Raw genomic sequence first — 20,677 nt, 5'->3', positions numbered from 1 at the left:
GGCAAAGGGACATAGGCTGCTGGTCACCACCTGCCTCAACTTTGTTAACAACATTGTTCACACACGCTGTACACTTCCCTAAAATGCTTTACAGAGCTCTAGAGGGGGAGAGGAATTAAGGGGGGCATAGACAGGCTGTTCCACACAGCAGTCAGGAGAGACTGTATGAACAATCCCCTAAGCATACATTAGTATGTAGTCCAACTACAGAGACTATTTCAGATGAAAAACCCAGTTTTGACACTCACATGGCCCCACATGCATCCAGAAGCACATTCTGTACGTCAGACATATACTCACCCAGTGCATGAAGTAGAACAGGACTGTGCAGGCTCCAGGCTGACAGTCACTTACCAGAGATAGCCAGCTGCTGAATTTTAAACTGAAGGTTGATGGTGGGATTCTCATCGGGTTTTGATGTGCCAGCTTGAAGGCTCATAGTCCCCTTCAGATTCGGCAGCTTCTGGGGGTTTATTTTCCCTACATCCCATGAGAGCAACTTCAAAGGACAGAAAGAAGGTATTGAGACAGATGGACGTAATGATGATAACTTGTAAAGCAGTGGCTCAATCGTTCCAGACTACTGTACCCATTTTGGGAGTCTGATCTGTTTTGCATATCCCCAAGTTTCATCTCACTTAAAAATGACTTGCTTACAAAATCAGACATAAAAATACAGAAGTGTCATGGCACACTATTACTGAAAAATTGCTTTCTTTCTCAGTTTTACCATATAATTATAACTCAATTGGAATATAAATATTGTATTTACATTTCAGTGTATGGTATATAGAGGAATATGAACAAGTCACTGTCTGTATGAAATTCTAGTTTGTACTGACTTTGCTAGTGCTTTTTATGTAGCCTGTAGATGAACTGATGTACCCCCAAAAGACCTCTGCTCACCCCCGGGGTACACATACCACTGGTTGAGAACCACTGCTATAAAGGACCATCCCCGCCTCGATGGTTTTGAGTAATGATGCTTTCAACCCATCCCAGAATTTGGTTCTCTGCATTCAAGCCATGAAGAGGATTTAATGCTGCATGATGAAACTGTGGGTCTGATTAAAGGAGTGTGCCCCCCAGTGGCCAGGATTGGCACTGCCAGTGAGACTCCACCTCACTTTCACCCAGTTGGGGCATCAAATGTTCCCTGTAAAGGAATCTGGGCAAATAGACCCAAAATAAACAAACTAATAAAAATAAGTATATCTCCTTTAAAAAGACTTTATGGCAAGGAAATTTGTAATTACAGTTCAAGAGGCACACTCCTTTACACAGACCCGTAGTCCGACCATGTAGCAATAAATCCTTCTTGTGGAGCATTACAGTCCTTGTAACTCTGTTCCCATCACCACCCAGGAGTGAGTGACCAAAAATCAGGTGTTTTACTACAGGAGATAATCCCCATCTCCACTTCCATGGTATTGCCCATCTCTACTCAGAGGGGGTTGGCTTTTGCTCAGGGGACTGAGCTGACCAGTCTGCATCACAATGGGTAGAAGTGACTGGTTTTGGCCCACTACATAAGAATTCCTCTCAGTACAGGGAAGTGGGCTCTCTCCAGGTAGGGAAGGCTCTGCTGGGAGTGATGCTCGGGGCCAAACAAGTAGAGACATTTCTTGAGAAAAGGAGCTCTCCTCCAGATCTTAGGTCAAAACCCAGAGAAAGCAGGGTATGAAGTTTGGACACTGTCGGAAGACAGGAAACTGGCCTTGATGGACTTTTGGTCTCATGTTATGTTCTTACCAAGAGAGTAACCCATGTACATCAGACTATAAGAAAAGTCCCACTGCATTCTTTTCTCTCACCTTTGTAACTGGATCAAAGGTGTGCATTCCCTGTGAGGGGGTGAGGCTCATGTTCAAGACCCCTTTTGGCATCTGGCTGGTGACCATCACCCCCTCTACAGTCTTTCCCATAGTCTGTTTGGGTCCCACAGTGATCTCAAAGCGTCCCAATGAGCTGCTATCACGGAAACTGATGTTCTGTTTAACATAGACAGGAATTGCCACCAAGCTGAAACAAAGGACAAGTCACTGCTATTGTAACCTACCCCTCACCACTTTCTATTCCACAATCATCACCCAGGCCCTGCATAGTCAACACTACAAGACATTCCTTCTGCATGAGGAGGAAGAAAATGAGTGTTATATCATAGCTAAAGCCCAGACCAGGAAGTCAGGATGCCATCTCAGCTCTGTTAACCATATGCTTTGGTAGGTCACAATCTTTCTGTACCTCACTTCCTCACATTGCTGGTGTGTCAAAGATTAATTATTGTTTGGAACATGCTTTGAGGGTGAAGGATGCTGGTTTTTCTTGCAAAATGGGACCATGTCAGCAAGTTGCTCTAAGCAAAGGCAGCATCACTGCCTTGGACTACATAAGTGTGTTTGCAGCCTGACACCATCTTTCAGTTCTTTTCTATATAGTGCAGATTTCAAGATGCACTTTGCTCAACCGAGTCTAATAAATGGCTTCAGCATCTAGTGCCAAGACACGCATCTTTTCATGGTGAAACCCAAACTGCTGGAATAAAAACTACCAGTTCCATTAAAACAGACACCAACATAATTGGATTATGCAATTATTTTACTTTATTTTAAGGAGTCTTGTTAGTGTAATGAATTAAAATAGACAGCAGACACTACTGCCTACTTTGTCCCAACCGTAGATTAGACACCTGCCACGGGAACGTGGACGAGTTGGCTTGCAGAACTGAAATTGCAAGATTATTGCCTCAAAGAGTAAAGAGTTTAAATTAAAAAATAGCACTAGTTTTCCCAGCTCCTCACTCAGCAAAGGAAGCAAGTGATCCTTCTCTAGAGACTCTATTTAGTAATGAGCAGGAAGGGACAAAAGTCCAGATTTTGAAAACTCTCAGTTCTAAATTCCCTACTTACTTCTGAGCGCTGACATGATAGGAGAGCAATCGGAAATTTCCATCTGGTGGGATGAAAGAGAGGATCCGCTCTGATTCCCAGCGCTTGAAACGGACACATGGATGGAAGCTGACATCATCCAGTAACCGGGGGTTCTGAAATAAGACTGAGTCATGAAGTCCAAGAAACCAACAAAATTTGTGAAAAGGAATCTGTCTATGCTCTTTCCTCTTGTTCCCTTCTTGTGTCCTACCTCAAGCACCTGCCACGTGACACACAATAGATTCTCCCATCAGACATGCCAAACCCATGGAAAAAAACGCAGAAATTGGACTTGCTTTTGGCTTAATTGGCTTGTGAGTTGCTTGTTGGTTTGTTTTTGGCTTGTAGCTTGTTGCCTTTTTGGGGGGGTAGGGGGGATCGGTTCCCAGCAAGCAAGGAGAGTGAGTCAGGGGTGCACAGCAGACTCACCACAGTCTCAGACTGCACACCGGGAGGATCTAGTCACACAGAGTGCTGCGGTTCTTAGGGATTGGCTTGTTTTGGCCTTTTTTGAAATGGGATTAGCTTGATTTTTGGCTTATTGTGAAAATCAGGGTGCTTATTTACCATGTTAAAGTTGGCAACTGTGTCTCCCATTCTGTTCTGTAGTAGTGTTAAGCCGTTTAATATTTGTGTAACAGGTGTACCTATGGTGGTGGTAATTCTATCCCAGCATATAAGAAGTCTATCTATTTAGTCATGTCAAATAACTACCCTGATGTGAACTTATTACAGATGAGCCCCAGGAGAAAGCTGCCTTAGGGAGAGCTACATCTTGGAGCTTAGTGAGCCTACACACTGCTGTAGGCGACTTCTAACAAACAACATTACCCCCCCCCCAAACACTCAAAATTGTAGATGTTTATAGAGATTTTTCATTGTATGTATTCCTTCTTCCCTTCTCTACTTGGTAATCCTGGAATCTGTCATAGCTAGAGGCACCTAGGAGCCCAGTGATGGCTATTTGATTAAAGAATCCTGCACTTCTTCTATACAGTATCAAGAGGACCTACCACCCCTTTTCTTGAACTTTACCATGAAAGAGAGGGTGAGGTCTGGCATTCCAGTCAATTTAACACAAGCATCAATCACCCCTTGGATTTCAGCTGTAATTGTGGAACCTATAATAGGAAGTAAAACAAAACAGGTTATGGAAGGCAACTGTGGACCTGACTGAAATTCATCCTGGACAAGTGGGGAAGACTGCAACACAGAGCGAACAACCAGAGTAAAAACCAAACCCTACATAAAATTCTGGAGCCTCTAGCTTGCTCAGTACATTAGCCTACCTATTCCTAATGTTATCTAGAGACGATACCAGAGTAATGAGATCTGCTAATATAGGCTCTCATCTACTTTACAGCTGACAGTGACAGCCTTCACCTCCAGTGAACCTATGGGAAGATGCACTAAGATTAAGGAAGTAATTTCAAGAACAAAGGTTTCCTCTCACCTTCTATTTTCAGATGTAGAGTTGATAATAAAGGTTTCACAAGGGAGCAGAGGAAGATGATAAGACTACTCAGTGCCCAAGACAAACCCTATTCAGGCCTTACAGCTTGGATCCACTGACACTTTGCAGAAACTTAAGACTAAAGAGCACATCTAAGCTGTCAAGAAGTCAGAATGAGAACAGTTTCCAAGAGCTTGCAACGCTCCTCCCTTCTCTAAGAAAAATACACATCCTCTCCCTCTAGGTACTCCCAGAGCAGGATATCTCAGCCTTAACTGGAAGAAATGCTCATACCTGATTTGTCAATTATTGCATCTATCTCCTCAATTACATCAAAATATGCCTCATTATTGGTGTATTTCACACCGGTCCGTCGCCATGGCACCACTGATAGTTGTCCAGTAGGGAGCTGGTCACCTACATTGGTGCTTCCTAGAAGGGTTAAGGAGATCAGGATGAACACAAGCAGCTAGCAAAGCCCCAAAAGAAGCCCCTGACCTCACCCATATAGAATATTGATTTGTTCCCGAAGTCCTCAATCTCATTAAATAACAGCACAGTCACTCCAGTAAAGTCATTCTCCAATGACTCATAGTATGAATTCACCAAGCATTACCTCTCCTGCCACCCCTCACACTAACTCCTCATATGAGAGGAGGAGGAACAGTCCATTCAGGAAACCAACCCTGGCCATACAGTCATTTCATGGATCCGACTAGAGTGCAGGACAACCCATTGCAGGCAGATGACTTTTTAGATAAAGGAGCTCCTATGTCTAATGCTAGAAACTGGACTACCCCAATGCCAATATGCCAACATGGGCTCCCTCACAGCAACAGCTACGCTGGAGGTTAGGAGGATATGGTCAGAATATCAACTTCTCCTCCTCCCTCCCCAGCATTTGGAATCACTTCAGCAGAAGGACCATCACAATGACTCAACCCCTTTCCCACTCCGCACTCCCCTGTACCTGTAATGGTGTTGACAACAGTTCGCAATATGGTGGGGGGTTTTATCAGCTCCTTCAGGATATTGGACTCAGTAGCCAATGGGAATCCATTGTCCAGCATCTCCTCCAGCACCTCATAAACCACCACCACATTGTCCTTGATTACAACTTCCGAGCAGACACCAAAATAATCCTGTGTGAAACAGACACAATTACCCACTTTCTCCACCAAGCATATTCACAAGAACAATTGTGAATTTTAATGCTGCTAAAAGTGAGAGACCAATGGGTCTGATCATTAGAGTCAAGTATTAGAGCTTGTCTACACTTGAAACGCTACTGCTGCGCCCACTGCAGTTGTGCCACTTTACTCCTCAGTGTAGACACTACCTACACCAACAGAAGGGGTTCTCCCATCACTGTAGGTAATTCACCTTCCCCAGAGGCGGAAGCTAGGTCGAGGGAAGAATTATTTCGTTGACCTAGCACTGTCTATACTGAAAGTCAAGTCGGATTAACTATGTCACTCAGGGATGTGGATTTTTCACACACTTGAGTGACATAGCTAGGTTGACCTAACTTTTTAGTGCAGACCAGGCCTTAGCTATGCTGCTTCTCTCACACATCCTAATCTTCACCTGCAGGACTCTATAGTCCCGCTGCTTGCGGGGAACAATCCCTTCTAGAGATACAGCTATTCCACTTAGTTTTGTTACTCACGTTGCAAAACACAGAGTATTATTATACTGGTGTAAGTCACTTCAGTTTTTAAAGAAAGTTGTATGTTATTTATACAATGTCTGTCTCTTGTATGGGGGAAGGCTAGGGGAGAGCTGGAAAACTACAGCAAGCTGATTTTGATGCTGTTCCTTTTTACCTGGTCTTGTTTTACAGGGAAACACATTCACCAACTGACATTTCTAAAGTGCCTCCCTCCCACATTGCTCTCTGTCTTTTCTCCCAGATGCCCTTTCCGATTCTTATATACTGCCAACAAAGCCCAAGGTAACTTGAATGGTCTGCTAACACTAGGTCCTGAGAGCAAAAAAGTCTGGTATTCCACAGTCTGTTGAAGAGCCTAAGAAGTAATTCTCTCCTTCTGAAGGGCAGAAACCCAGCACGCAATCTTGAGAAGTGGGTAAAGAGAGAAACCTGTAGCATGAATAATAGAAGACCTCCAGCCCAGCATCTGCTTCAGTCACTCGGACTCTCAATGACAGTTGGTACAGCTTGGCTATGCTTCCTTCACTGTTTCTCATTTCCCACCCCCCACATGTATTTAACAGTATTACAATTTCTGGTCAGAGCATAACAAGTCAGGCTGTCAGCCCATCAAATCTTACCAGTTTAGCTACTGAGATGGGATGTTAAGCAGCTACCACGTACCATCCAAGAGATGATTGCATGTCAGTAGGGGTTAAGCCATTATACATGCTTTAAACACAAAAGGATGATGCAAATGCCAAGTATTATCATCTGTGAAGTTTGTGAAGCACTCTGGGATCCTTTGTAATGAAAGGTACTACAAAATGTTAAAATAGTTTAACAATATATTTGCCCTGGTGATATGTGTGTCTATCCAGGGCTCTTAGACTGCTAGTATGCAGTGAGCGCACCTGCACCTCTTTCTTGTTCTTTTCTCATTCTTCAGATTCTAAGTTTTTTGTTTTTTTTTAAGCGAAAAGTCAGTGTCTAGCTACTATGGTTGTTGAGACAGTCTTGAAATGCAACCTGAGTAACTAGCGCAGGGGTCAGCAACCTTTCAGAAGTGATGTGCCGAGTCTTCATTTATTCACTCTAATTTAAGGTTTTGAGTGCCAGTTAATACATTATAACATTTTTAGAAGATCTTTCTCTAAGTCTATAATATGTAACTAAACTATTGCTGTATGTAAAGTAAATAAGATTTTTAAAATGTTTAAGAAACTTTGTTTAAAATTAAATTAAAATGCAGAGCCCTCTGGGCTGGTGGCCAGGACCTGCACATTGTGATTGCCACTGAAAATCAGCTCACGTGCCGCCTTCGGCACCCGTGCCATAGGTTGCCTACCCCTGAACTAGTGCAACAGCTCTGAATATACTTACACAATCTGTGGCAGCAAGCCTCCCAACCCAGGTTGTCAGACATGGGCTTGCAATACTGTGCTAAAAATAGATGTTGTAGACGTAGCTCAGGCTGGAGGTTGGGCTCTGAAGCTTAGGGAGGGCAGTGGTCTTCAGAGCCCAGCCTCAATTTCAAATTGCTATCAGCGCAGCTATTTTTAGTAGGCAGTACAAGTCCAGTGCAAGTCTCTCAACCTGGGCTGGAAGGTGCTGCTGCAGGCTGTGTAGAGGTATCCTTGAGAGGTGTGAACTGCCTCATTCATCTAACTCAGACAGCCAATGATAACTTTGATACTCGAAATATTAACTATTTCACTGCTCATCAAAGCCTGTAATGGAGGCGGGGGGGGGGGGGAGAGAATCATAGAATGACCACCTGAATAATGTACTGAGAGTGACAGCTCATTTTGGCATTGCTGTGAGTGAGCTTGAACAATACTGCCACTTCTCTCCAGCCCCCACAACCAAGAAGGAGCCAAGTCCAAAGAATCTAGCAGAACTCTCAGAAGAGTGCCAAGCTCAAGCAGCCTCCTGGGGCACATGAGCCTCATGAATGGGAAGCCAAACATGAAGAACCTAGAAGAACCCATGGGAGCCCAGCATAAGCCCAACAAGCATGAGCAATCATATTCTGAACAACCTGCACAATCTACTGCGAATAGCTCCAGACTCAGACTCCACGGGCAGAAGGGACAGCCATGATCATGTAGTCTGACCTCCAGCACAACATAGGCCAGAGAACAGGGGCGGGTCCAGGCACCAGCACCCCAAGCACATGCTTGGGGCAGCAAGCCGCGGGGGGCGCTCTGCCGGTTGCTGCGAGGGCGGCAGGCAGGTTGCCTTCGGCAGCATGTCTGCGGAGGGTCCGCTGGTCCCGCAACTTCGGAGGACCTCCCGCAGGCTGCCGCCGAATTCACAGGACCAGGGACCTCCCGCAGGCAAGCTGCCGAAGGTAGCCTGCCTGCAGTGCTTGGGGCGGCAAAATACCTACAGCCGCCCCGCCACAGAACTTCCCAAAAATAATTCCCAGAGCAGATCTTTTAGATAAACATCTAATCTTGATTTAAAAACTGTTAGTGAGGGAGAATCCACCACGACTCTCGGTAAATTGTTCCAATGGTGAATTACACTGTTAAAAATGTACACCTTATTTTCAGTCTGAATTTGTCTAGCTTCAATTTCCAGCCATTGGATTATGTTGTACCTTTCTCCGATAGATTGAAGAGCCCATTACCAAATATTTGTTCCCCATGAAAATACTTAAAAACTGTAATTAAGTCATCTGTAATCTTTTCTTTGTTAACCTAAGTAGACTCAGCTCTCTGAGTCTATTATTATTATAAGTAGGGTGACCAGATAGCAACTCTGAAAAAACAGGACAGGGGGCCGGGGGGTAATAGGCACCTATATAAGAAAAAGTCCCAAAAAACAGGACTGTCCCTATAAAAACGGGATATCTGGTCACCCTAATTATAAGGCATCTTTTCTTATCTTGTCTTGTCTTTCTCGTGGCTCTTCTCCAAGCCCTCTCCAATTTATCAACATCTCCTCTGGGAAAGGCTTGGAAGAGTACCATCAAGTTTTATGCTCCACCTACCAGTCTGATCCCTGAATCTACCTAATTTCTGATCCCACTCCCCACTCACACTTCCCACATCTGAATTCATGTGTCTGACTATAGTGCTCAGAAGCAAAGCACACATGATACAGAAGTTTTACTAAAGGTTTCTATTTTCTCTCTTCTGCTGCAACTCTGGTCATGGGACACCTCAAATCCTGATCACAGGATTCAGAGATTTGCAGGCAGAAAATGATATCTGCCTTCCTTCCCCAGATTGCCCAAGGATCCCATTACCACTGTACTCTGAATATTATTAGCGCTCTAGGGCAACTCTAATGTGACTCATCTTTCTGTGAAACAAGATTTGTACTTTAAATTAACAACAGGAAACTCAGAGAAACCAAATCCAAAGATAACACTCCATAATCTGAAAGAAATACAGTTAGTCGCCCAAATTCCTTCTGAGGGAGAAAAGTCCAATTAGAACAAAAGTGGATTAAAAAAAATCCCACAGGCAGCAGCTCCACTTTGGGATAAAACATACGGTAAGGTAACAGCCCATACAATGTCATAACCCTTGCAAATACAAGTTGATCCTGATGTCCTGTTTTTCTAGTTATGAATGCAGCTGCATCTTGACTGGGAATCACCTCGCTGCTGATCCAGTCCTGGTCTTCTCATGAGCAGAGTGACAATTATGGGACACAGACAAAAGAGGAAGCGAATTACTGGTAACTTAACAGAGTTCCTTTTTTTCTCCTTTTGGCTTTTTATAAATTAAATATAACCATAAAATCACAATCTTTCAGAACTTTTCTGTGTTTCAGTCGTCCACACTCAGAAACTGACAAAGTCAGCTGCTTTATGATCCAAGGCAAGATTTAAGTCCCAGATCTGCAAAGGTGAAAGGCTATTGAGTTAACTCTCAAAACTATCCAATACCTTTCCCACCCTGCAGAAGACCCTGCAAACCCCAAAGTTGTTAATTATCATGTTAGGGTTATTTTGTTAAATTAATAGAAATTTGTTTTATATGATCTCAAATGTCTATTTGTTTGCAGGTACAATTCAAGTTGTTCACTTTGATTTACTGTATAAGCACTAAATGGCTGGGTGTTGACTAAGTGAAGCATCATCCATGCTCTGCTGTGAATCTCCAAAGTTAATATCAGCTAGTGTATTTGAGCTAACAGTCCCCAGTTTTACATGTCAGGTGACAGGATGTTCTCAGAGGCAGGCTCTGGATTTGAAAGAGCTCAAGCTTGTTGATTTTTCAGCCATTGTGTGAAACCCATCTCTTTTTACAGACTTTTGACTTGGCAAGACCATGAAGTGGGGTGCAATTGCACTGAAAGAGCTTTACCTTTGTCTGAGTTCTTGCTGAAAAGAATGATCTATTGTGTTAAATTGTGTATGTGAATTCAAGGCATTGTAGTTGAGCACATTAAACAACTAAATGGTAGAGACCTAATTTATAAATCCACTTTTGTTGGTCTGCACCAGCCAAGCAAAGCATGCCATGCAGAGAAAGGGCACTGCTGCAAAAAAGCTCACTATGGCAGTTCCTACTGAACAACATAGTATTGCTGTAAGGCGACCTTTACTATTATTGTAAGACGGTGAATGCACCAGTGATAGATAAATAAGAAACATAATGTCCTGCTTTTCTCACCTGGAAAGTGTCCACAACCCGATGTAAGAATTCAATGACAAAGAGAGGTGGCACTTCTGTCTGAATCACTGCCACAAAAAAAATCTTATGACGATAAACATTCAGGAGGTAGTGATGAGGTGTGGGGATCACAGGAGGTACGTTTTCTGCCTCCGTAGCCCTCTCCTGTGCTTCAAAAAAGTAGTCACAAACAGAGCGGCTGACAACACTTTTCCAGTGCTTCTCCAGAAAAATATCCCCTGAGGAGTTAATCAGGAAGAGGCTGTGAATCATGGTTGAACCCAAGGGATACAAGTGCTGGAAACACTTTGCCTACCCAACAGGACCCTGTTCTGCAGTAGTTTGATCCTAGAAAACAAAATGGCCCATTCAAGAGTTGATCTTTGATGCCATTTAATTTTATAGAAAGTAATAACATGCACACACTTGAATTTTGTAATTAGACTGTGTGGAGGGAGTATAGTCTTGTGTCTAAAAGAGTCAAGAGACCTAGATTCTGCTCCCGAGGCCTTGTCTACACTACAAATGTTTTGCCAGGATAACCATACCAGCAGAACCCTATAGTGTATATGCCACGTATGCTACCAGGAATTTGTCTGTCAACATAATCCCACCATCTCCTTGAATGATGTTAACTATGCTGACAGGAGCACTCTTCTATTGGCATATCTGCATCGATATTGGAGTTTTGCCAGCTGCTCGTGTGTATTTTTTTTACACCCCTAACCAACAAAACTTCATACCAGAGAACTGCCACTGACTTACTGGGTGATACCGAGAAAGTCACTTTCCCTCTATACCTCCGTTTCCCCAGCTTTAAGACAGAGATAATGACACCACTCCGACACTGTAAAATACATTGTGGTCCTGGATGTAGAGATTCCATACAACCCTGTGCATTCCCTGTATAGCCTCCTCCTGTTTGGCCAACACCAAGTCACAGGGGGTGGCTGGCTGGGGCCATGGTGTTTTTTTTAAAAGTCACAATACCCTCCTGGAGCTCCCTCATGCCCTACGTGGTACCATCACTCACTACAGCTAAGCAACAGGTAGCCCTGAGTGGGGGCCACACGGTTAGGGGCGCTGTACCTGCAGGGCGGGTCTGGGCCGTTACAGCTGTGACAACCGGGAGGGGGGCGCTGTGCCCGCAAGGAAGGTCTGGGGCGTTACACCTGTGACAGCTGGGGGGGAGGGGCTGTGCCCGCAGGGTGGATCTGAGGCGTTACCGCTCTGACGGGGGGCGGAGCCAGCCCGCAAGAGTCGTCTGGGGGGTGGCACATGTGGAAGCGGAGGGGGCAGGGCTGTGGCCACCTCCCGAGTCTGGGGCGTTACTGCTGTGACAGCGGGGGCGGCTCTGACGCTACGGCTCTGGCGTTACCGCTCTGACGGGGGTCACGGAGCCAGCCCCCGGGAGTCCGCGGGGGGAGGGAGCTAGGGGACCAGGAGGCCGCAGGGCGCCACTCACCTCCCAGGCCTGCCCGGCTCACACCACGTTCCGGACGCTCCCCTCGCCCCCCTCAGCAGAGCAGCCACCCTCAGCCCCGGCGAATGGCCACGGCAAACACTGGTCCGTCCCCGACGCGTCCGGATCGGTGACGCCCCTAGGATTCTGATTGGGTGACTTGCGCCCCAATTTACGACGGATAGGTTGCGACAAGGCAAAGTGCTTACGACAAGAACGACACTGGTCCCTTGGCCTCTGATTGGTGCACCCCCAGGGCAGTGCGCTATGATTGGTGCAAACTCTAGGACCCCGCCCCCCCAGCAACGCCCCACCCCCGGCTCAGCATCATGTCAGCTTGACGGACAGAGGGCCCGTGCGAAAGCCAGCGACCGCGTGCTCCGCGCTCTGCTGCACAAAGAGAGCGTTTCCCCGGACCGCCGCCATCCCAACCAGACTGCGCCCCCTATCGGTCCTGGACATATTGCGGGTACCAGCTGAGCTCGCTCGCCCTTTCTTGCCTTTCTGCATCAATAGGCTTGGGCTGTGCCCTCCCTGCTGAAAGCAGTGCTCTGCCCCCACTGCTAGGTGGCACCTCCCAGCAGAGTATCCCCCTCCTTGCTGTGGGGGACATAGGCAGCTCTTCCCAGGGGAGCACTGAGCCAAGGGCAGGTATAGATCTGGCACCACAGCCTGATCAGGTCTCTGGACCAGAGTGCCATGCAAGGCCAGCTCACACAGCCAGAGATGAACAGGGATTCAGCAAGGGTGACCAGATGTCCCAATTTTATGGGGGCAATCACAATATTCAGGGCTTTGTCTTATATAGACACCTATTACCCCATATCCCCATCCTGATTTTTCACACTTATTATCTAATCACCTTACATTCAGCATCACCCAGTATGGCCAAGTCAAGAGTCAACCCCCACCTTCAAACCATTTTTTAAAATGAGTGCTTTTTCTTCACCTCATTTCTGAGCCTGTCCGTGCTCTTCTCATTTCTGTGCTCAGCTCAGGGTTTCATATTTCTCTCTGCAAGCAGGAGGGATGGAAACTTCAATTTTTTTCTAGAGGTAAATGAAAACCAAGCTTCTCATATAGTCACAGCCCCTCCAGCAGCTGGGGTTTTAAGAAAAACGATCACAAGCATCAGTAACAATGGAATTTACTATAGTACCCACAGGGCTTAGTCATGTATCCTAGCCCTATGGTTCTGGGTGCTATAATCACCTAAAGAAGAGCACTGTGCAGCTCAAAAGCTTGCATCTCTCATTAACAGAAGTTGGTCCAATAAAAGATATTACCTCATCCACCTTGTCTCTCTAATAATCATACATAGTAAGTAACAGCCCCACCCCCAAAAAGCTTAGACTCTTGGTTAGTGAAAAGATGTGTAAGCAGAGTCAGGATACAGATGCAACAGCTGGAGAGGCTGCACAGAAATAACCTCACCTTATTCTGGTTATCAGAATATCTGTCTCTCCAGTCAGGGTGAACAGCTCAGATATAAGATTAGCACAATGAGAAAGAAACCCAGTAACAAACTCATAGTGTATCACACAAACTAACTGACTCCCTTCCTCTCACGCTCATTTCTCCCCGTGGGTGTCTGGCTGGCCAGCTGGTTGTTCCCACCACTCCCATTCTATATCTCTTCTAGTTCCACATTGTGTAGGCCTTGTTTTCTCCTGCAGTGCTTGGATCTGGAGATCGCTCCCCAAAATGTGTTTCCTCCTGCTCATGGAATATAACAGATACTGTCCCATTAACACTTACAAGAACATCTGTTGTTCATCCTTCAAATCCTTTCTAATAACACTCAGGTCTGGGAAGAGAAACATGCTGTTGCTTTCAGACAGGATGTCCTGTTGCTCCAGTTTTAGCAGCACATCTCTGTTCCTTCATGTCCACCAAAAGCTAAAATAGAAGTACCCCCATTATTTCCAGTGTCAGTGTTTCCTCCCATCCATATTCTGAAATATCTCACCACAAATATAGTTTTTTCTTAATATAAGCTTTTTCCAGTCATGATTAAGGCTCAGATTTTGTCATGGATATTTTTAGTAAAAGTCAGGGACAGGCCACGGGCAATAAAGAAAAATTCACGGAAGCCTGTGACCTGTCCCTGACTTTTACTAAAAATATTCATGATAAAATGAGAAGGGCTGGGCAGCTGTAGGGCAGCTGGGAGCTCTGGGGGCCCCCACCACCCATGGGGGTCGAAACTCCAGCGTCCCCCTCCAACCGCTGCTCAGAACTGCAGGGTCCCCCTGCCGCCAGTGCCGTGGGGAGCTGCTGGGGTCCCCCTTCTGCCGGTGGTTGTGAGGAGCTGCTGGGGTCCCCCGCCTCTCCAAAGGGGCAAGGAGCTGCGGGGATCAAAACAAAAAGAATCCTGACAATGGTATTGGTCCATTAAAGATGGAAATAGTAGAAATTTAAATAATAATTAGAAAAGGCAGACATGTTCAATAAATATTTCTGTTCTGTATTTGGAGAAAAACAGATGACATAGTCTCATCCTATGATGATGATAACATTCTTTCCATTCCACTAATATCTCTGGAAGATATTAAAAAGAAGCTACTCAAGTTAGACATTTTAAAATCAGCAGGTCTAAATAACTTGCATTCAAGAGTTTTTAAAGAGCTGGCGGGGAAGTTCACTGGACTGTTAATATTGATTTTCAATAAGTCTTGGAGCACAGAAGACTGGAAGAAAGCTAAAGTTGAGCCAGTTTTTAAAAAGAATAAATGGGACGACCCGAGTAATTCTCCAGTCACTGAGTATTTTTAAATCAAGCTTGGATGTTTTTCTAAAAAATTATCTCTAATAATTGCGGGGGGGAGTTCTATGGCCTGTGTTATACAGGAGATCAGATTTTATGATCACAGTGCTCTCCACTGGCCTTGGAGTCTATGAATCTGTGATATACAATTCAGCAGAGATAGCATCCCATTTATAAGTGTGTGAAACATGGACATTTTACTGCAAACACATTAAGTCACTTGTAAAATTTCATGTGTGTTATATCTGTTCTATTATAAAGCTCTGGACACTCAATAATAGACTTAAAAGTGGCAATTCTTCAACAAAAAAATTTCTCCAACAAGAACCTGCAGAAGTGGAATTAATTTGCAAACTGGACACCATCAAATTAGGCCTGAATAAAGACTGAGAGTGGATGGGTCACTACAAAAGCTAATTTCTCCATACTAATTTCCCTCTACTGTTACTCACACCTTCGTGTCAACTGTTTGAAATGGGCCACCCTGATTACATTGCCCTCATTACCACTACAAAAGTGATTTTTCTTCCCTTGGTATTCTACTGTTGAGAATAGCCCAATTCCACTTTAATTGAATTGTCTCGTTAGCACTGACTATCCTACTTGGTAAGGCAACTCCCCTCTTTTCATGAACTGTGTATATATATACCTGTCTACTGTATTTTCCACTCCATGCATCTGATGAAGTGGGTTTTAGCTCAAAAAGCTTATGCCCAAATACATTTGTTAGTGTCTAAGGTGCCACAAGTACTCCTCATTGTTTTTGCTGGTACAGACTAACACAGGTACCACTCTGAAAATGATGAGACAAAGTCTCAAACATTAAAGTCCTCGAAAAAGCAAAAACAACCAGCAACAAGGCAATGTAATCAAAACTCTGCTTAAACAGACAGGTCTTAGTATAAGAATGGGCGATGACAGACTCCCAACAAAACGTTTCTATAGTGAGCTGAAACTCAGAAAATGCAAGAGGAGTAGTCAGTGAAAGCCCTTCACACTTCAGCAGAATCTCACCTCATGCAGCATAACTACTAATAACTTTGAAGACAGAGCCACAGTCAGATCTGAATGGAAAGCAACTATCCACAAAGGTTGTAAACACTTTGAGGAAGACAGATGTGAAAAATCAATCAAAAAGACAGCCAAATATCAAGAGGAAGCCTGCACATTTCTGTGTGATATCTGTTTGTGATCTTGCTCTTCACAGATTGGACTATACAGCCACATAACAACACATATGACACCATGACATCGCTGTTACACGCAACAGTCATCTACCTATTATTTAGTTTGTTTCATTACTAAGATACATTCTCACACTATTAATTTATTCTGAATTTAAAGCTTTTAGTAACATAGGTCTGTGAAAAGACACTCAAACAGGTTTTAAACATAGGATCCAGGAGACAGATATGGTCTGTTTCTGTTATTTATTCAGCCTATATGACAGATTAAGATTTTGCAGAATGCAAGTTTTCATTAAAAGAAGCCTATCTCTAGCTCTTACTATTGTAAAGAAAATCTTAAAAATATGAAACGTGTAGCCTATACATAACTGAGGCAGCGTGGTTTTCCTGAATCCGTACACAGCCTGAAATAACAGCTCTAAGAGATGTGAACTAGTCATCTAATTGGGATGCAACTCTTCAATCATGTCATGAGCCATATTTTACAATAATAAAGGTACATGACTGAGCATGTAATTTGCATGGTTATCACCACTTTGTCAACAAATTAGTTAATTGCGTGCACAAAAAAAACAAATAATTGTAAACAGCAATTTGTCTTCTCAATAGAATTAATTTGGTACCCTTACTGTAAATAATTGAATATGCTGTACACCACAACAAAGAATATATGGCAATGAAGGCAACAACAGTGTGAGTCCTAGTAGTCTCCCCCATTCTAACGCAGCATTGATGGCATTAACAATCCTTGGTCTCTTGACAGCCATGCTGGGCAACCCACCTTCCTCCATCAGAGTGAAGTAGGATGGAATTTTTTCAACAAATATGTTATGGGCCAAAAATACACTTTTGACTGAGCTGAAACTATTCATAAATTTGACCAAGTTAGTTTGGGCCAGCTTCAGAGAAGTGAGAGACAGCATGTCTGTCCATCCATGAGCCTAGCAGTTAGAACACTTACCTGGGATGTGGGAGATGTGTATTCAAATCTATCCTCTAAATCAGGCAGACAGAAGATTTGAATCCACAATTCCTACCTCCCAGCGAGAGGCTTAATCACCAGGGAACTGTCATTTTCGCTAACTCTCTCTCTTTGGCCCAATGAATATTTAAGTATTTATACAGAGGAGAACACCTTTCACAGGAGGGCCTGAGGGTATGGCTACACTTGAAACTTCAAAGTGCTGCCGCAGCAGCACCACAGTAGCGCTTTGAAGTGCGAGCGTGGTTGCAGCGCCAGCGCTGGGAGAGAGCTCTCCCAGCGCTGCACGTACTCCACATCCTGATGGGGTTTAGCTTGCAGCGCTGTGAGACGTGCTCCCAGCGCTGCGGCACTGTTTACACTGGCGTTTTACAGCACTGTATCTTGCAGTGCTCAGGGGGGTGTTTTTTTCACACCCCTGAGAAAGTTGCAGTGCTGTAAAGCGCCAGTGTAGCCAAGGCCTCAGAGTGACTCATCTCAGAATTGTCTATACTAGCCTGGTGGTTAGAATGCTCATCTAGGAGGGTACAGTTCTGAGTTGAATCCCTGAGCCAGTGTGTGGATTCAAACCTTGGTCTTCTCCGTCCCAAGCAAGTGCCCTAACCACTAGAGGTCACACACATATTTGCTGACAAATTCTGAACATTTTCAGAATCTATCTACTGTTTCTGATTTTTCGGTTTGCAGGTTGAACCAACAAATAAATTATTTACCCAGCTCTAGATGTAAGAGTATGTCTACACTACGGGATTATTCCAATTTTACATAAACCAGTTTTGTAAAACAGATTGTATAAAGTCGAGTGCAAGTGGCCACACTAAGCACATTAATTCAGTGGTGTGCATCCATGTACTGAGGCTAGCGTCAATTTCTGGAGCGTTGCACTGTGAGTAGCTATCCCATAGCTATCCCACAGTTCCCGCAGTCTCCCTCGCCCATTGGAATTCTGGGTTGAGATCCCAATGCATGATGGTGCAAAAACAGTGTCACACCAAAAAAAGAAGAGAGAGAGAAATATGAGTCAGTCCTGCTAGAATAATGCGGAAGACAGATACATAAATCTAATGAGCAAGAGTAGCAAACCACTCTGAGTCAGAGCCCAGGAGATCTGGCTGGAGAGCAAATGATGTTAGTCTGCCAATGTACTAAATCATTTGAATTGAATGCCGGACACAGAGAATCGTACGACTGCTCTTATCTAATGGCAGTTAGTCATACATCGCACATCTGCACCCATCACAGCACTCTCCGAGGTAGCCACGTGTCGCCGGTCTGAGCAATCCTTGAAGGAGCCCACATTTGTGTGATGAAGTCATAAAGAATGCATGGGAATAAGAACATAGACTTTATAGCAAGATAAAATGAATCTGGGAAGGCAAGCCTCCAGCTGCTATGATAGTCCAAGGCAGGAACATTAAAGGGGCGGTGGGAGAGGAGCGCAGCCTCGCTGCTATGATAGTCCAGGAGTCAGAATCTTTTCGTTAAGACACAAAAGGTGGTGGGATGGGATGGAGTCTAGGCTCCAGCGCTATGATGAGAGATGGTTACCAGCATTGTTGTATGTCTCCAGGAATGACAGGTGAGGTCATTCCCATTTGTTACCCAGGGACCCTAGCGACTATCTGAGGCGAAGCCAGGAAGCAACGTCATGGGATGATGAATGGTTTTCACCTCATGGTTTGTATACATCCCTGCCATAAGATAAGGAGTGGGAGGAGATGACTGCTGTTCGCGCTGCAACTGCGTCTACAGCCATGCAGTAGACAATACAGTGACATTTGAAAAATGGCAATGAAAACTGATTGTTCTCTTTTCTTTCATGGGGGGGAGGGGGGTCAATTGGACGGAGATATACGCGCTGAACCACCTCGGACAATGTTTTCTGACCCTACAAGGCATTGGGAGCTCAGTTTCAAGAATGCAAATGCTTTTCGGAAAGACTTCTGGGGCGTGGAAGTAGCTGGAGTCCTCAGTCAGCCTCGCTCTCCATGAGCATCCATTTGATTTTTTGGCTTCGTTGCGCTTGTTCACGCAGCCTTGTGCTGAGTCCCTGCTGGAGCCTTTGTCTATCATAGCTGGAAGATTTTTTCGGAAATTGCTGTGGCATGTTTGTCTTCTGTAAGCAGAGTCTGATAAACAGATTTTGTCTCTCCCTATCAGCGATCTAGATACAGTATTCGTCATCATACGGTCCATGACTGGAGCCCTTTTTGGATTTGGGGACGCATCGCTCACCCGTGCTGATCAGAGCTCGCACGCTGGGTAAACAGGAAATGAAAATTCAAAAGTTCACGGGCTTTTATCTGTCTACCTGGTCAGTGCATCTGAGTAATGTGCTTTCGCAGAGTGGTGCACATGGTGCATGTGGGATACCGCCCGAGAGGCAAGACGTCGATTGCGGCGATACTAACCATAGATCCGATCATTGGGCATACCCATGTTGCAGTGGTAACGTCTCGTCGTGGTCCCATATTCACAGCTATGAATTACTTTTCATCTGAAAATTGTGTTTCTGCCTAAATTTGATGTTTACATAGTTATTCCTCTGAAATTTATTTCTATATGAAAATGCCACAAGCATGTTTATTTCACAGAACCAAGTACACAACCAGTTTTAATCAGACAGCAAAGGGAAAAGCAGCAGGACCTCTTTTAGAGTCAATATCTTGATTCGCATTAGTTATGACACCTTAAATGTCTTAAGCTTGTCTTAGTCTTGAATTGGTACTTGTGTTCTTGTAAGACACCCCTATACATAGCTGTAAGGTTCTATGGAGATAAACATTACTATGTATTTTTGAGATATATATTGTTTTTTCAGTTACTACTTTCAAACCCAAGTCAGAGACGGACCTCATCACCAGGCATTAGAACCTTAACATTGAAATTATATACTTGCGGATACACTTTGTGTAAACATACATGGAATACTACGAGAAGAATTGAATCTTGCCCAGTTTTAAAACACAACAGTGAAGGACTCGTCTTATTTGTGACAAACGCTCGTTCACAAAAAAAAGGTCTACCAATGACGTATGGTCCTCCAGGTGAGGATTAGCCTTTTTAGGGTTCTGTATAATCAAGGAGAGTGGACGAGGTTAGGCCAAATATAGGAAACCAGTGCTGAATCTAATTTTTGTGACATAGACACCGTAGAGAGGTTAGGGGAATTAGAAAATACACCTCTACCTCCGGTTATAACGTTGTCCTGGAGCCAAAGATCTATTGCGTTTTAGATGAACCTATTAATGAATTTGCTTTGTCCAATGGGATACGCAAACCCCCTCTCTTCCCCCCGGAGCACTGGTTTACCCGTGTATATCCGAATTCATTGTCATACTCGGTAATAGAGTGTTATAATTTAGTAAGAGATTAATTAGACAGCAGAGTTCCAGGCTCTGCCAATGTAACATCTTCAACGGGTGCCCCCTGTTGGTTTGGCGTTCTTTCAGAAAGGTTTCTGTTTACGCATCGGCCTGGTTCTACCCTATGCTTTACCAAATTTTAGCCAGTTTAAACCGATTTAACCCTGCACCCAGTCCACCACAACGACGGCCCTTTATATCGATATAAAGGGCTCTTATAATACCAGTTTCTAGTACTCCTCCCCG

The 20,677-nt window shown here is 44.4% G+C and overlaps 1 protein-coding gene across 5 annotated transcripts in view; it reads right to left on the bottom strand.

The window, feature by feature from the left end:
• AP3M2 (adaptor related protein complex 3 subunit mu 2) overlaps positions 1-20,677 on the bottom strand; it is a 39,560-nt gene that overhangs the window by 1,886 nt on the left and 16,997 nt on the right. For 3 of the 5 annotated variants that reach the window (XM_032774543.2, XM_075062802.1, XM_075062801.1), the window contains 8 exons: positions 13,080-13,179; positions 10,669-11,016; positions 5,354-5,525; positions 4,678-4,815; positions 3,966-4,051; positions 2,910-3,043; positions 1,815-2,022; positions 355-499 (listed from right to left, as the gene is read on the bottom strand). In XM_032774543.2, the coding sequence (XP_032630434.1) occupies positions 355-499; positions 1,815-2,022; positions 2,910-3,043; positions 3,966-4,051; positions 4,678-4,815; positions 5,354-5,525; positions 10,669-10,941 (1,156 nt within the window). In that variant the 5' untranslated portion in view covers positions 10,942-11,016; positions 13,080-13,179. Of the gene's footprint in view, positions 1-354; positions 500-1,814; positions 2,023-2,909; positions 3,044-3,965; positions 4,052-4,677; positions 4,816-5,353; positions 5,526-6,361; positions 6,692-10,668; positions 11,017-12,133; positions 12,349-13,079; positions 13,180-20,677 lie in introns of those variants that run through there. The other 2 variants (XM_032774542.2, XM_075062803.1) reach the window with 2 other exon arrangements.

This window comes from Chelonoidis abingdonii, chromosome 2, assembly GCF_003597395.2.
Source record: "Chelonoidis abingdonii isolate Lonesome George chromosome 2, CheloAbing_2.0, whole genome shotgun sequence".
Lineage (NCBI taxonomy): Eukaryota > Metazoa > Chordata > Testudines > Testudinidae > Chelonoidis > Chelonoidis abingdonii.
Note: the sequence above shows the minus strand (reverse complement) of the source record. Positions and strands in the feature narration are given on the sequence as shown.